The 14,630-nt window shown below is 35.7% G+C and overlaps 1 protein-coding gene and 1 long non-coding RNA gene across 3 annotated transcripts in view; both read right to left on the bottom strand.

The window, feature by feature from the left end:
- The window catches only part of NO66 (Bifunctional lysine-specific demethylase and histidyl-hydroxylase NO66), a 132,067-nt gene that overhangs the window by 51,950 nt on the left and 65,487 nt on the right, over positions 1–14,630 (bottom strand). Inside the window, exon 4 of one of the 2 annotated variants that reach the window (XM_072526037.1) lies at positions 12,016–12,276. The exons of the other annotated variant lie outside the window; for it this stretch is intronic. Coding sequence (XP_072382138.1) covers positions 12,016–12,276 — 261 coding nt within the window. The remainder of the gene's footprint in view (positions 1–12,015; positions 12,277–14,630) is intronic. 2 annotated transcript variants of the gene reach the window in all.
- LOC140436881 (uncharacterized) lies at positions 1,237–2,274 on the bottom strand. The gene is made up of 2 exons (XR_011950318.1): positions 2,021–2,274; positions 1,237–1,712 (listed from the first exon to the last, which is right to left on the bottom strand). It is a non-coding gene; the product is annotated as an uncharacterized lncRNA (long non-coding RNA).

The raw sequence follows: 14,630 nt of genomic DNA, 5'->3' as shown, positions 1-14,630 counted from the left end.
TAATGACCACTTACAAATCACATCAAATGAAGTGGAAAAGGCAATATTACAACCAAAAGATGGCAAAGCTCCTGGACCTGACAATGCACATGCTGATCATAAAACTATTTAACACCAACGGTACTCAACTCCTAATAAAAATATTTAATGAACCAAGAACATGGCTGAAGTCACGCCGACGTTTATTGCTGTACCAAAGAAAACAAAATCCGTATCCTGCAGTGATTTGCCGACCATCAGCTTAATGAACCATCTTTTAAAGATATTTCTAAAAATCATACATCAAAGAATATATAGACTGTGCGAAGAAAAATTCAGCCGTAGTACAAAGTTTAGTTTTCGGAATGCAGTGGGTACGAGAGAGGCTCTCTTTAGCATAAAAAGGCTATTTCAACGATTTAGAGATGTGAACTGCAATACATATGCATGCTTCATTGATTACCATAAAGCATTCAGGTTAATGAACAGAAAGAGTAAAAATTGGGACCATTCCTTAGAAATTAAATGTAGGATAGAGAAAGCCAAATCTACATTTCAAAAATGGCTAAGCTATTCAAATGTCATGATTTATTCACACCCATAAAAATCAGGTTACTACCATGTTATATCTTTCGTATACTATTGTACGGAGTTGAGTCGTGGACTTTCACAGACACTACCTGCAGGAACATTGAGGCTTTATCGTCGAATCCTGAAGATATCTTATACCGGTCACGTTACTAATCAGGACGTTTTATTAAGAATGGAAAAAGAAAAACAGCTGATAACCACAATAAAAACAGCCAAAATAGAATACCTTGGTCACATCATTAGCAACAACGAAATATATGAATTGCTGCAACTAATTTTACAGGAAAAAGTAGATGGAAAACGAGGCTCAGGAAGGCGAAGGATTTCCTGGCTGAAGAATCTATGTATGTGGTTCAACACAACAAATATTTTCAGACCAGCAGTGTGCAAAGTACAAATTGTCATGATAGTCGCCAATATCCGAAACGGGTAGACACTACAAGAAGATCTAAAAAACTGAATATAAATCTACTCCAGTGCTCCATCATCTTGATAATTTTGTTTATTCAGTGTTAAATATGGTTTTCAGACTTAAGTAATCACTTTGTTTTAAAAAATGGTCATACAAAAATTAACACAACGAACTTCAAATAAAGAAATCTATGCATAATAAATTAAAAAATAGAAAACTTGAGCTGGGTAAAAAAGAATTTATTATAACAATAATATAATTTAAATATTTATTGAAGCCTCATACACTATACAGCCATGTAGCCAATCATAAATTTAAGAATTCTTCACTGTCAGAATCTGAGCCACTCATATTACCAGTGTCTATTATGATTGGTTTAATGTTAGTGTCAACCATATTTTTTTCTCGGATATACCACTTTGTAATAATTTCATGAGTATGTTTCACACATTTTTCCCAAATTTCTGTGTTACATTGGTTTAGTGCCTCTTTCCACATATTTATAACAGCATTATCAGAATGTCCATCTCTACCAAGATTCTTATTGTAATATGACTTGCAGTTTGCCCAAATTAATTCAATAGCGTTGAATTCACAGTGATAAGGAGGTAGTCTCAACACTTCATGGCCGTGTCCTTTTAGTAGTTCATGCTAACAGATGTTTTGCCAATAAATGCAACTTCTTTATCCCTTAATTCATTACTTATACTTTGCAGAGTAACATGTTTCTCTAAAAAAAAAAAGAACAGATAAGTACAGAATAAACCACACTGTTATAACTAGTTCAATGAAAAAGAAGTAATACTTTGATTTTATAAAACTATAAATTATTTCAAATTAAAAAACTCACAAGAAAATTGACTTAATATCCATTAATGTATTCAGCAGAAATTTTCTTAAACTACTCTCAACAATCTTTTTTACAACATACATTTATATAAAGTATTGATTAAAAAGTACCTTCTGGTTATCATGGTACATGATACCATTATCTTATGGTATATCAAATTCAGATTGAAGAAATTTTTAACTACTTACTTTGTTGGTACATGTCGTATACTGTATTACGCACTGCCATTTTTGATCCCTCAGACAGATCAGTTGTTTTGTTTTTCGGACGAGGTCTACTTTTGCCTGGCTTTGAAAGAATGTGATTATTTTCTTTCCTTTTAATAATTGTACATACTGTTCGTCGTTATATTTTTAATGCAGCAGCTACTCTCTTAAATAAAGAATTGTTTAATGATTTTCATAAACGAACATACATTTCAATATGTTACCTGTTGAACATACGAAAATGGCTCCAAAGGCCCTCCATTTACTTTTTCTAATTCGAAATACTCCAACACATTCAACACAAGTTGCTAAGCTTGAGAAGTTAAAGGCTTGCCAGGCATACTCTAAAAATAAAAACCTTTAAAAATATTTCATATTGTCCGTTGACGTAGTTTTAGCTATATTTAAATAATTAATGTCAATTTAGAGGTTAAAAAAATTTATTATTCGTTATTAGCTAATACATGAATTCTTACCTTAATAAATTGAACACGAAGGTAAGGGTTAGTCGTTATAACAACTGTTTGTTAAAAATATGTATATTTAAAGTATGAAAAAGAATTGATTATTTAAATCAAACGAAAATAATTTATAAAAATATTACACTCTGTCAAAACAAAATTTCCAATTGTCATGTCAATTGTCAGTAGACGAATCAATCAGCGATCATTGTTCTATGGCTGTCTTTGTTCAATGCATGGTGTTGTGTATGGACAGGCGGTTTAAGTTAATAGTTTTAGTTTCTGTGAGTAGGAAAGAGACGTAACATAAAAAATAATTCGTGAATAATGTCATACTTGTGCAAAGATCCGGCGGACCGACTGTATACTCTATAACTATATATACTCTAAAAATTTATTTAATTTAATTTTTCTTTGTTAATATACCTGAAATATCTTAACCTTGAATATTTGATAGTCCTTTACGGAGTATAAAAAGGATGGTCGACTTTTTCCTTCACGATTCACGCCTGTGTATCTTCACGAAGGGAGTTGTACTTAAACCTATTAGTTGATCGTGAGACGGGACCTGCAAAGTTCGCTGTCAACTAGGGTTAGGTATATACAGTGCATTTCGTATGTTTTATGAACATGATCAGGGGAAATTGTTGCCTGATGGCTATCGAAGAACCGTCTATGATCAACATATATTCTTACAGAGACCAATGTTCATTATCCACTTTAAAACAATAAATTACTTGCTCGTCGTAGATAAACTATAGTATGCAAATATTTACACTTTCAGTATAATTTCAGACACTTTCAAATTTCAAAATCAGATAAATAACAACGAAGATATAATGTAATGGTCTTTCGGCACGTTAGTTTGTTTGAACATAATGTATGAATGGTAACCATTCGTTGGTTAGTCTTCGACATAAATGCATTATATCTGAATATCACTGTAAAATGGTAATTGTTGAAGATTAAATAATATAATATGCAACATATCGAAAAATGGTCATATTGGAGATTTATGTACAGTAGTGGATGTAATGACTGCTCAGATGAGTTTTATATATTTATGTATAGTAGTTGTTGACCTGCATTTCCCTCGTTTTTCCTGTGGTGTCCATTATAATACTTTTTGTTATTCTGTTGTCGCCTATTCTTTGAATGTGTCCATACCAGCGTAGTTGTGATGTCCTTCGTTATTCTGTGTTTAACGCACATAATTTCTTATGATTCTTTCATTTCTTGCTCTGACAAATTTCGTTTTTCCGACAGATTTTCTTTAGCGATTGTTCTGTCCCATCTTGCGTCTGGTATACGTCTGATATGAGTTAGATTGATTCTGCTATACGTCTGCTATATGTTAGATCGCGTTAGATATCTGTTAGCTGATGTTTAAGCGTTGAAACTACGTTTTAAGTATATTAATATAGCGCGGTTGGCAGAATATGTTAGACATGCGTTGGATCGCGTAACAGATGTTTACCTTTTAGTAAAAAGCTTTAGATCAGTTTATCGATGTATTTGATCAACACTTTATATAGATCCGCATCAATTTTTCAAATCATTAAGTGTTTGGCAGACAGTTGAGTAAGACGTGACTATGGGTGAAGAATACGCCGTATGTATTTAGAAAACTAACATTGGTAACTTAATAGGTATCATTTATCGTCTCAACTTCATTATTGTTATATATTGAAGTTCTTATACAATATTTACCTTTAGTGATATACTTGACTTTTTTTTACAATTTATTTTTTTTTATTATTCAATATGCGCAATACTTCGTGGTGTTTTTTATATACACATATTATTGTCAGATTATGTTAAACGGCTATGTATCTTAGAGGTGTGCATGCTTAGCTTTGGTGCAGGAGATAGAGACCTATCACAGCCAACTTTAACAAGTAATATCGAATTAATAATCAACATGCTTTTTACATTTTTATCAATTTGTTTGTGCATATCTCTCTCTCCCCTTTTGATGACCTATGTGGAAATGTTCATCACCCTCTTATGAAAACTTTTAGTATTAAACGTTAGATTTATACAATGTAAACCTTTTATATCAGTATTATGTTAAACGGCTTTACGTCTATACCTTTTTATATTAATAACCCATGTTAAATGTTTATAAATAAATCGTATGATGTAGAATATGCCTAACATCAAACTATCTGCGCTAAACGGGTGCGCGTACGGTTCATACCACTCTGTGCAACTCCTTCGCATCTCATGTACATTTATTATATTTTTTTATACCAATTATCGGCTCGTGTTATTAATAACCTCCGTGGCTTAGCGATGTGCATGCTTAGCTTCGGTGCGGATGGTCGCGAGTTCGAGTCCTACCCGAGATAGAATTTTTAATAATAATTAATAATTTAATAATTTGGATTAAAATTGGCTAAGTATAGATAGTGACGACTAATAGATAATAGTTGAAATACAAAAATATGTATATTAAAAATGGCTAATTACTGACGGTGACGGCTAGCGATCAAACTATGACGTCATTACGGGGCGTGACCGGAGCGCGGACGGGGCTTGTGACGGCTGGGGTCAAAGGTCAAAGTGGAGTGAAGTGGGACCCTTTCTACTAGCAACAACAATTGCTAATGTTATGGGCATTAAAATCAAAACACGACGGGGTACAAATATCGGAACGACTGAAAACAGAATTGCATCCTGGGAAAAACGACTGCTCAGGAAAATTGAATTATTGCGTAGAGATATTGGACAAATTCCGGAATACATTTAAGTAGTAAGAACTCGAAAAATAGTTAAAAGAGCTGAAGAAATAATTCTGAACACTCCCAGACACTCACAACATGATCCAGAAAACAACACAGCTCAACAATGCCTGGACACATTAAAACAAAAACTATCCGTTTATTCAGGTCACCTAAGGAGACACAAAGTTAGTAAAAATCGGAAATTCGACAATATACTTTTTGAACATGCAGAGAAGGCTTTCTATAGGAAACTGAATACCAGTGTAGAATTTGAAAATAAATCCTACCCAAGCCAAGAAGAAATTCATGCGTCTTGGGGAAACCAACTTTCGACGGCAGCTACGCATAACAACAATGCTGGATGGATTGAAGAAACAACGAACAACTGTCAACACTACACCAATATTCCTTATGAGCCTTTCACCATTGAAGAAGTCTCGAACATTATTAAAGAGCTTCATAACTGGAAATCTCCTGGACCAGACGGAGTTCAAAACTTCTGGGTAAAGAAGTTTTGGAGTGTACACGAGCTTTTAACAGTATTAATTAATCATGTTATTTCTAATTTACAGGAAATACCATCATTTCTTACTCAGGGAACCACTTATCTAATACCGAAGGATCAAAATAACACCTAAGATCCACCCAAGTACCGCTCAATTACTTGTCTTCCAACTTTGTACAAATTGGTCACAGCTTGTGTAGCCCAGCGTATCTACCAACGCTGTTCTCTAAACAATATCATAGAGCCTCAACAGAAAGGATACGCTAAGGGTTCCATGGACTGCAAAGAACAACTTATAATTGACTCAGTCATTTCCAACCAGGCGTACACCAAAAAAAGGAACCTTTTCACAGCCTTTATTGACTACAAGTAGGCCTTTGATTCAGTACCGCATGAATGGCTTATAGATATATTGAAAATATATAAAGTCGATGATTGATAATATGTAACCTTTTTAAAGCATGTAACGACGGAGTGGAAGACTAAAATTCACCTTCAAATACCCGGTGAAAACAACATCGAAACTGAAGATATTCCAATTAACCGGGGCCTTTTCCAGGGGAACTCTTTGGTTCTGTTTAGCGATGAACCCACTATCTCAGCTACTGAACTCCACTGACTCAGGTTTTAGCATCAAAATAACAATACTGTTGTGGCGAAGCTTAATCATCTGTTGTATATGGATAATTTGAAATTAATGGCTTCCAATCGAAACCACTTAGATCAGATGCTAAAAACTGTAGAAACTTTCTTAAATGATATTAGTATGCATTTTGGACTAGACAAGTGCCGTATACTAAATATAGTCAGAGGAAAGGTTAGGTCCGGAGGTTTCGGTATGCAAGATGGCCAAAACATGGAGGGTGAAAATGATATGTATACATATTTCGGAGTAAAGCAAGAGCGAAAAATTGACCATAAACAAATGAAAACCGAACTAAGTTCGTACGAAGAGTAAGACAACTAAATTGGTCATATCTTAACAGTAAAAATTTGTTTAAGGCATTAAATACCTAGGCCTGTTCCGCGCTGAGCTACTCATTTGGTATTATAAAGTGGTCAAAAACAGATATAGAGGGTCTTCAGCGGAAAGTAAGAACACTTTTCACTATTGGTTGACATCAGGAAATATGTTTCCCGAGACTGAAGGTTTCCTACTTGCCATTCAGGATCAGGTCATTCGAACAAAAAATTACCTGAAATATATTGTTATAGATCCTCAAGTCCAAAATGACAAATGCCGATATGGATACCAAGCTCAAGAAACCATCCATATCTTACCGGTGGCTGCCAGGCATTTGTCGGTACTGATTATAAAGAACGCCATGACTCAGTAGGAAAGATTATCTACCAAGAACTAGCTGACAAATTGGGACTCCTCCAAACAGACCATCTTCCTTAATCAATACGTCCCTGGCAAAATGCTTGAAAATGACAAAAGCTATACTGGGATCGCACTGTGCTCACAGACCAAACTGTAGCACATAATAGACCAGATCTCGTGCTAATTAATAAACTAACGAGACAAACAACACCAATCGATGTGGCGATACCTAACAACAATAAGCTGCGTGTTAAGTACAACGAAAAGATCGCCAAGTACAGAGATCTGGAAATACTAATAAAGAGACAATGGAAAATGGAAAGTACTCAGACGATACCTATTATTCTTTCTACCACTGGAGTCATTCCGAAGAACCTCCTAGAAAACATAAAAAAGCTGGGTCTAAATGAACCACTATATAAGATCATGCAGAAAGCTGTGCTACTTTCGACGTCCAGATGCGTGCGAAAATTTTTGGGAGATACAACGACGTACCAAATCACCTAGGACTCGATAACATGGAAAGAGTCATACCAGAGCTTAATCCTTTTGATACCGTAGGTATCTGTGATGAGTGAATTTTCCCCTTAGAGGGAGTGTGAGCCGTATAGCTAAATTTGGATAATAATAATAAAAAACCCGTGGAAGTTTTATGTCAGTTCTTCTATCAGGCGCGACCCCCTGCGAATGGGGGATACTCTCTGGGTATTCTTAGAACCAATAAATAGAGGGTAGCAGGGATACATGCCGTGGAACAAAAACTGACACCTGGCATTAAGTATAAATTGCACACCCATGAAAATGGAGATTATTGATTTATGTTTAGGGTCGCTGCCTGGGGATCGCCAGGGCACGTCTGGAGCCGGCGCTAGACGTGACAGCATGCAGGACGTCGGTGGCAGGGTGTTAAGGACGCGGGCCCCTGTCATACAATCAGCTACATCCCAACAACAAAAACAACTACAAGGGAGCTAAACAACAATAAGAGCTCCACTCGCTGAAGGTGCTGCGCTGGAACATCAGCCGGCGCTTTCTCAATCGGGACGACAGAGGCAACGCATGAAATGGACTATGACCATAAATGAAAATATTTTGCGCTTCTATTACCAGGTGACAAACCTCGGTCAGGAAACGATCGGGTATCGACAAAATCTCTATGCCGAATTTTGCAGTGAGTACCCAGAAATTCAAGTAACTGAACAACGAGTTACAGATCAATACCCGGTTATTATAAGAAACAATCTTATCCCAGAGACTAGACGCAATACCATCAGAAGCGAAGTCGAACGGGAGATTAACAACCAAGAGGTAAATGTGGATCAAATCCCTAATGAAATACATGAGCAAATTGCTGAGCTTGCCATACAAGAAACACAACCTGATAATACACAACAGGACAACGAGTTACGCGATATCCGGGTAAGCGAAATAGCACGTTCTGTACAAGAGTTTAATGGAACAAATCCACTTAGCAGACCACCGCAACCAAAAATAAACTCTTCTAAAAAACTAGGTGCTCTGTTACAAATTATGAATACTGAAGTCCTACACAATTATGTACGTCGCAGAAGACCATACGCTGGAATATTTGCACATGCTTATTTACTGTGCAGCAACAGCAACAGCTAATGTAATGGAAATTAAGACCAGAACACGACGGGGTACCGTCGAAAAGACAGATAACAGAGTTGCATCCTGGAAAAACGGCCTCTAAACAAGATTGAATTATTGCGTAGGGACATTGGTCAAATGACAGAATATATACGAGGGATAACAAGTAGAAAAGTCATTAAAAGAGCTAAACAAATCATGCTGAGCATTGCAAGACACTCACAAAATGATCCAGAAAACAACACAGCCCAACAGTGCCTGGATACATTAAAACAAAAACTCTCCGTTTATTCAGGACGACTAAGGAGGTACAAAGTTAGTAACAGCAGGAAATGTGACAATGCGTTTTTTGAGCATGCCGAGAAGGCGTTCTATCGAAAACTTAATTCCACTGTCGAAAGTGCCAATAAATCATACCCAAGCCAAGAACAAATCCAGGAGTTTTAGGGAAATCAACTTTTCACACCAGCTGCTCTTGCTAATGGCTGGTAGATATATTAAGAATATATAAAATCGATGATAATATAGTGACCTTCTTAAGACATATAATGACATATTGGAAGACTAAAATTCACCTCCAAATATCTGGTGAAAACAATATCGAAACGGAAACTATCGCAATTAACCGCGGCCTATTCCTAGGAGACTCGCTGAGTCCACTGTGGTTCTGTCTAGCGATGAACCCACTATCCCAGCTATTGAATTCCACTGACTCCGGTTTTAGCATTAAAAACAACAATACTCTAGGGGCAAAGCTTAATCATCTGTGCATATGAATAATTTGAAACTAATGGCTTCTTTATGCACTTTGGACTAGACAAGTATCGTGTACTAAATATAGTCAAGGAAAGGTTCAGAACGGAGGATTCGATATGCTAAATGGCCAGAACATCGAGGCGATGGGCGAAAATAACATGAATAAATATCTAGGAGTAAAGCAAGCGCGGAAAGTTGACCATAAACAAATGAAAATTGAATAAACTTCAGAGTTAATCTTAACACATCTTAATAGTACAAATTTGTTTAAGGCATTAAACACCCACGCATTTTCAGCGCTTAGCTACTCATTTGTGATTATTCATCATTCAATCTTCGCTTATCCACTGCTGGACATAGATCTCCCTCATAATTTTCCACCTATTTCGATCTTGTTCCTCTTGCATCCAATTCCTATGACAACGTTTTAGATCGTCAGTCCAACGTGTTGGTGGACGACCTCTGCTTCGGTAGGCATCATCTCTTGGTCTCCATTCCAGTATCCGCTTTGTCCATCTATTATCTGTCATTCGAGCCACGTGACCTGCCCAGTTCCATTTCAGTGTTGCTACTCTCTCTACAGCATCAGTGATTATTACGTGAAATAAAACGGATATAGAAACTCTTCAGTGAAAAGTACGAACACACCTCACAAAGGCACAAAAACACGATCCTCGAAGTGCAGTAGAAAGAACGACGTTGCCGCGATATTTAGGAGAACGAGGACTTGTCGATATAAGCGCGCAATTAGTAAAACAGATTACTAATTTAAGAACTTATTTTCAGGTGCAGGCGGAGACATCTACTCTTCATCGCGCGATTGGTACAGTAGATGACACAACAACGATCAAACTGAGGGAACAAGAAATTCGCATAAACCATCTTAGTAAGAACGAAAAAATGCGCATTTATAACATTTCTAAAGAAGGTAAATGACCTTTACAAAAAATTATGTACGAGTTTGCGGCCTGCTTAAGACTGGGGTACATACCAAAAGCATGGGGACTATTAAGGGTGTCTTTTACACTTAAACCTGGCAAAACGAGACAGGAAAAAACTAAGTTCCTGAGGCCGATAAGTTTGATGTCATTCGTACTGAAGACTCTAGAAAAACTTCTAGATATGCATATTAGGGATGGTTTATTGGTAAGAAACGGCACTGCACCATCTCGTATGAGGGTGGAGTATATTTTGGGTAACCAAGAGGTGATGTTGGGTGCATTTCATATAGAGGGAGTATTCGATAACACGTCCTTTGAATCAATCACAAGAACGATTCGTTTAAAAGGAATAGACGAAAGAAGCTGCAGATGGATAGACTGAATGCTTAGGAGTTGTGTGATATACATAATCTGGTCATGTATGTGCTGATAGCTAGTCTCAGCGACGACAGGCATTATGTCTTGGGCTATTCGAATGTACTGGTCCTCTTAGCCCATGACAAATTAAATAGCAAAGTCAGAGATAGAATGCAACAGGCTCTGACTGTCGTTACATAATGGACTTCAAATGTAGAGTTTACCATAAGCTCCCTAAGTCCAAAATCATTAAATTTGCCAGAAGGAGGAATTTAGAGGGGTTGTGTACTCTAAGCCTAAATGGTATACATCTTAATCTGGTGAGCGATAATATTAGACTCAAGGCTTACTTGAAATTAGTAGATAGAACGAATAACCAAAAGAGCGGTAACTACGTTAATGGTATCCGGGCGCACTCATGGAAAAATGTGGGGTTTAAAACCAGACATGTTATATTGGATTTATAACATGTGTATAACAATTAAATACGCGTCAGCGATATAGTGGCCAAAGGTGCAGCAAAAAACGTGCCATCCTCAAACTAAGCAAGGTGCAAAAACTTGCTTGCTCTCGGAATCACATTGGCTATGAGGAGCACAACAACGGCAGCCATGGAGGTCCTAATCGACCTCTCTCCTTGATATATAAATATATGAGCATAGTAATATAAACGCAATTACGGATACCAAATGGATGATGATTTCTAACTATATGGCACCCAGATATATGCCCAAAGTGCCTTTCCAAGAAAGCTTTCTTACTGGACACTCGCCAGTTAAGGGAACCTGCAATGGTTTTATGGAGATTTGAGATGCGCTCTGTAGCAGAGAACTGGAAATAGTCAACCAGATCTTGCATGACTGCGAGACATTGGATCGCAGGCGGCAAACACTTTTTGGAGAAAACGAAGTGAATATGTGGATGGGTATATGGTACCCATCAATTAGATCTGTATAAGCTGGTACAGGATTCCGGATCCTGGAAAGGGTATCATAAAGGAATGGAAGATAAGCCAATTGGTTGAAGCATGATCCGTTTATACCAGACGGCTTTCAGGAGAAAAAAAAATGGTAATTGGACAAATGACAGAATATACGCAAAGAGTAAGAAAATCATCAAAGTAACAACGCGGTTCAAAAGTGCCTGGTTATATTAAGCCTAAACCTCTCCATTTATTCAGGCCGCTTAGAAGGTACAACATTAGCAACAATGGAAAATACAATAAAATCTGGTTAATCCAAATATTCGACATACAATAAAAGCCAGTTGAAACAAATAAAAAATTTATCAACTTACCGAAAATGTACGTTATCAAATGATGCTTTTTTTAGTGCCTCAGGTAAAGCGTATTCTAATAAATCGGCGAAAGAATTATGCTGATATACTGACACTGTTATATGGAATGAATGGCAATCAGGATCAGTCCTACCCTCGTGAATGGTGCCTCTAGGAAAATAAAGTATATCTCCAGCATTCAAGGTGACTTCCATAAAAGGTTTTCCAATATCATCATGTCTTAAATTAGGACTGGACTCACGTGCTAAAACATCGCTATCCCTAAAAACATATTATCTAAGTATACAAGTTCCGGAAAAGTTCAAATGTTATGAAAAAAATCACGACTATTTTAAAAAGTATCTATTAATGGTGGTTAGAGTCATCAAAGACTTTTCTAATTCTTTCATGACCTCTAGTTACAGTTCTTCTCCAGCTATTATCCGGGATTCCTCTTCTTTTTCCGTCTGGTTGGTATTCGAGTGCCTCTCTGGTTATATTATTTTGATCTTTCCTTAGAGTATGTCCAGTCTATTTTCTTCTTTTAATCGTAACTGTTAATCTGTTGTTCTGCATTTGTAATTTTATCGGGCCAGTATATTTTTAGGATTTTTTTAACGATTTATTTATAAAGTTAAATATATAATAATAAATATTATTATAATAAATATAATAATATAAATTTCACAATATCATATATAATAAATAAATAAATCAATCAATAGGAGCACCCACAGGCATCAACCTCCGACTCAATCTCAACCCAAAGACTCAGACCCTCATCATACAAAGGCTTTTCTTACATCAAAGGTGTCACTGACACAATCGACAAAATACTAAAATCAAGAGTAATAAAGACAATATTTACCATCCAACAAAAACTTTCATCTCTTGTCCGATCAATCAAAGACAACATTCCAAATGAACAACACGGAGTTTATAAAATTCCTTGTGCAGACTGCCCCCGATCCTATATAGGCCAAACAAATCGTAGAATCCAAAATAGGATTTATGAACATTCCATTTCTGTTCGCAATTCCGACTCAATTTCAGCTCTAGGTCAACACCATCCTCATACAGATCACAAAATTGATTTTGAAAACTCCAGAACCATATCCCCCATCCGCTTCTATAAACCAAGAATTATCCGAGAAACCGTAGAAATTGAAAAAAGGCCAAATTGTCTCAATAAAAGAGATGACGGCATACGGTTACCTTCAACGTGGAGACCTCTCATAAAGAAAATACCATCCGCTCCACCCGTCAACCAAAATCCTACTGTCAGAAATGTTTGCGCCAATCCCCATGCTCCCCACGTGAATTTCTACCCAAGCCACGTCACCATCGACGGTATAAATGACCCGTCCTCTATTCCCAGCACCAGTAATGCTTTGATAAGTGATCAGTGTAGTAGTGTCTGGGGACTCGGGAAACTGAGACTTCGGAAATCCTGAAGAAGACATCGAAGAGGATGTCGAAAACTCGACGCAGTGATAATCAACGCGATTCAACCCGGAAGATTGGGGAGGTTAATTCTTGTAATAATATTAATCTTAGCTCTAGTTTATATATATATATATATATATATATATATATATATATATATATATATATATATATATATATATACTGAAAAAGCAATAAACGCTTGTCATCAACGCTGATCAAATAGAATACAAAACTCAAATATTTGAGTGTGCAGCGGAAGATAGGACAAAGAAGTACTCTTTTTAGTAAACCAAGCTTTCGCAAATCTTTATTTGCATCATCAGGGTGCTACAATAAACAAAATTAGTACAAAATACATCACGACAACTAACCTCAATTAGTGTAAGATGCAAAATAATTCTTTTCTGTATTTTGTACTAATTTTGTTTATTGTAGCACCCTGATGATGCAAATAAAGATTTGCGAAAGCTTGGTTTACTAAAAAGAGTACTTCTTTGTCCTATCTTCCGCTGCACACCCAAATATTTGAGTTTTGTATATATATATATATATATATATATATATATATATATATATATATATATATATATATATATATATATATATATATATATATATATTGTTATGATAAGTGAATTCGATGCAAGAAAACTACAAGTTGCTCTTATTTACCGGCTAGCTTTATGAAGATAAAAATAATTTTTTTTAAGTTGATTAATTTGTAATATTGTTAAATTTAGAAATGCTTTTAATAAAAATTATTGAACGCCTGAAAATAAAAAAAATTTGACAAACATTTATTCTACTCACCTTGTATTCTCTAAATCTGTATTTTGAATTTAAATTTTTTTTACTTATTTGTCTTAGAACATGCAGACTCTTAACTCAAGCGAGTTCTGTGACCTGTACTGCTTGATAAAGCTATATAAAATTATATAAAGCAAAAAATCAACACACAAGAAGTTTTATTTTTAATGTACTGTGCAATTATTCACAAGTGATCAATTAAATATTACACAACGATATCTTGTATAATATATAAAAAAAATTATTTAAGATTCTTCCAATAAATAAGCCAATACTTAACCGTTTAATAATAATATGAATGGATTTAGATTTATGACGTAATACAATATTGAAGTAAGTATATGAAATTAGTGTTTTGTGAAGTTGCAACAAGAAATACT

Source organism: Diabrotica undecimpunctata, chromosome 3 (assembly GCF_040954645.1).
Source record: "Diabrotica undecimpunctata isolate CICGRU chromosome 3, icDiaUnde3, whole genome shotgun sequence".
Lineage (NCBI taxonomy): Eukaryota > Metazoa > Arthropoda > Insecta > Coleoptera > Chrysomelidae > Diabrotica > Diabrotica undecimpunctata.
This window is presented reverse-complemented; position numbering and strand designations above follow the sequence as displayed.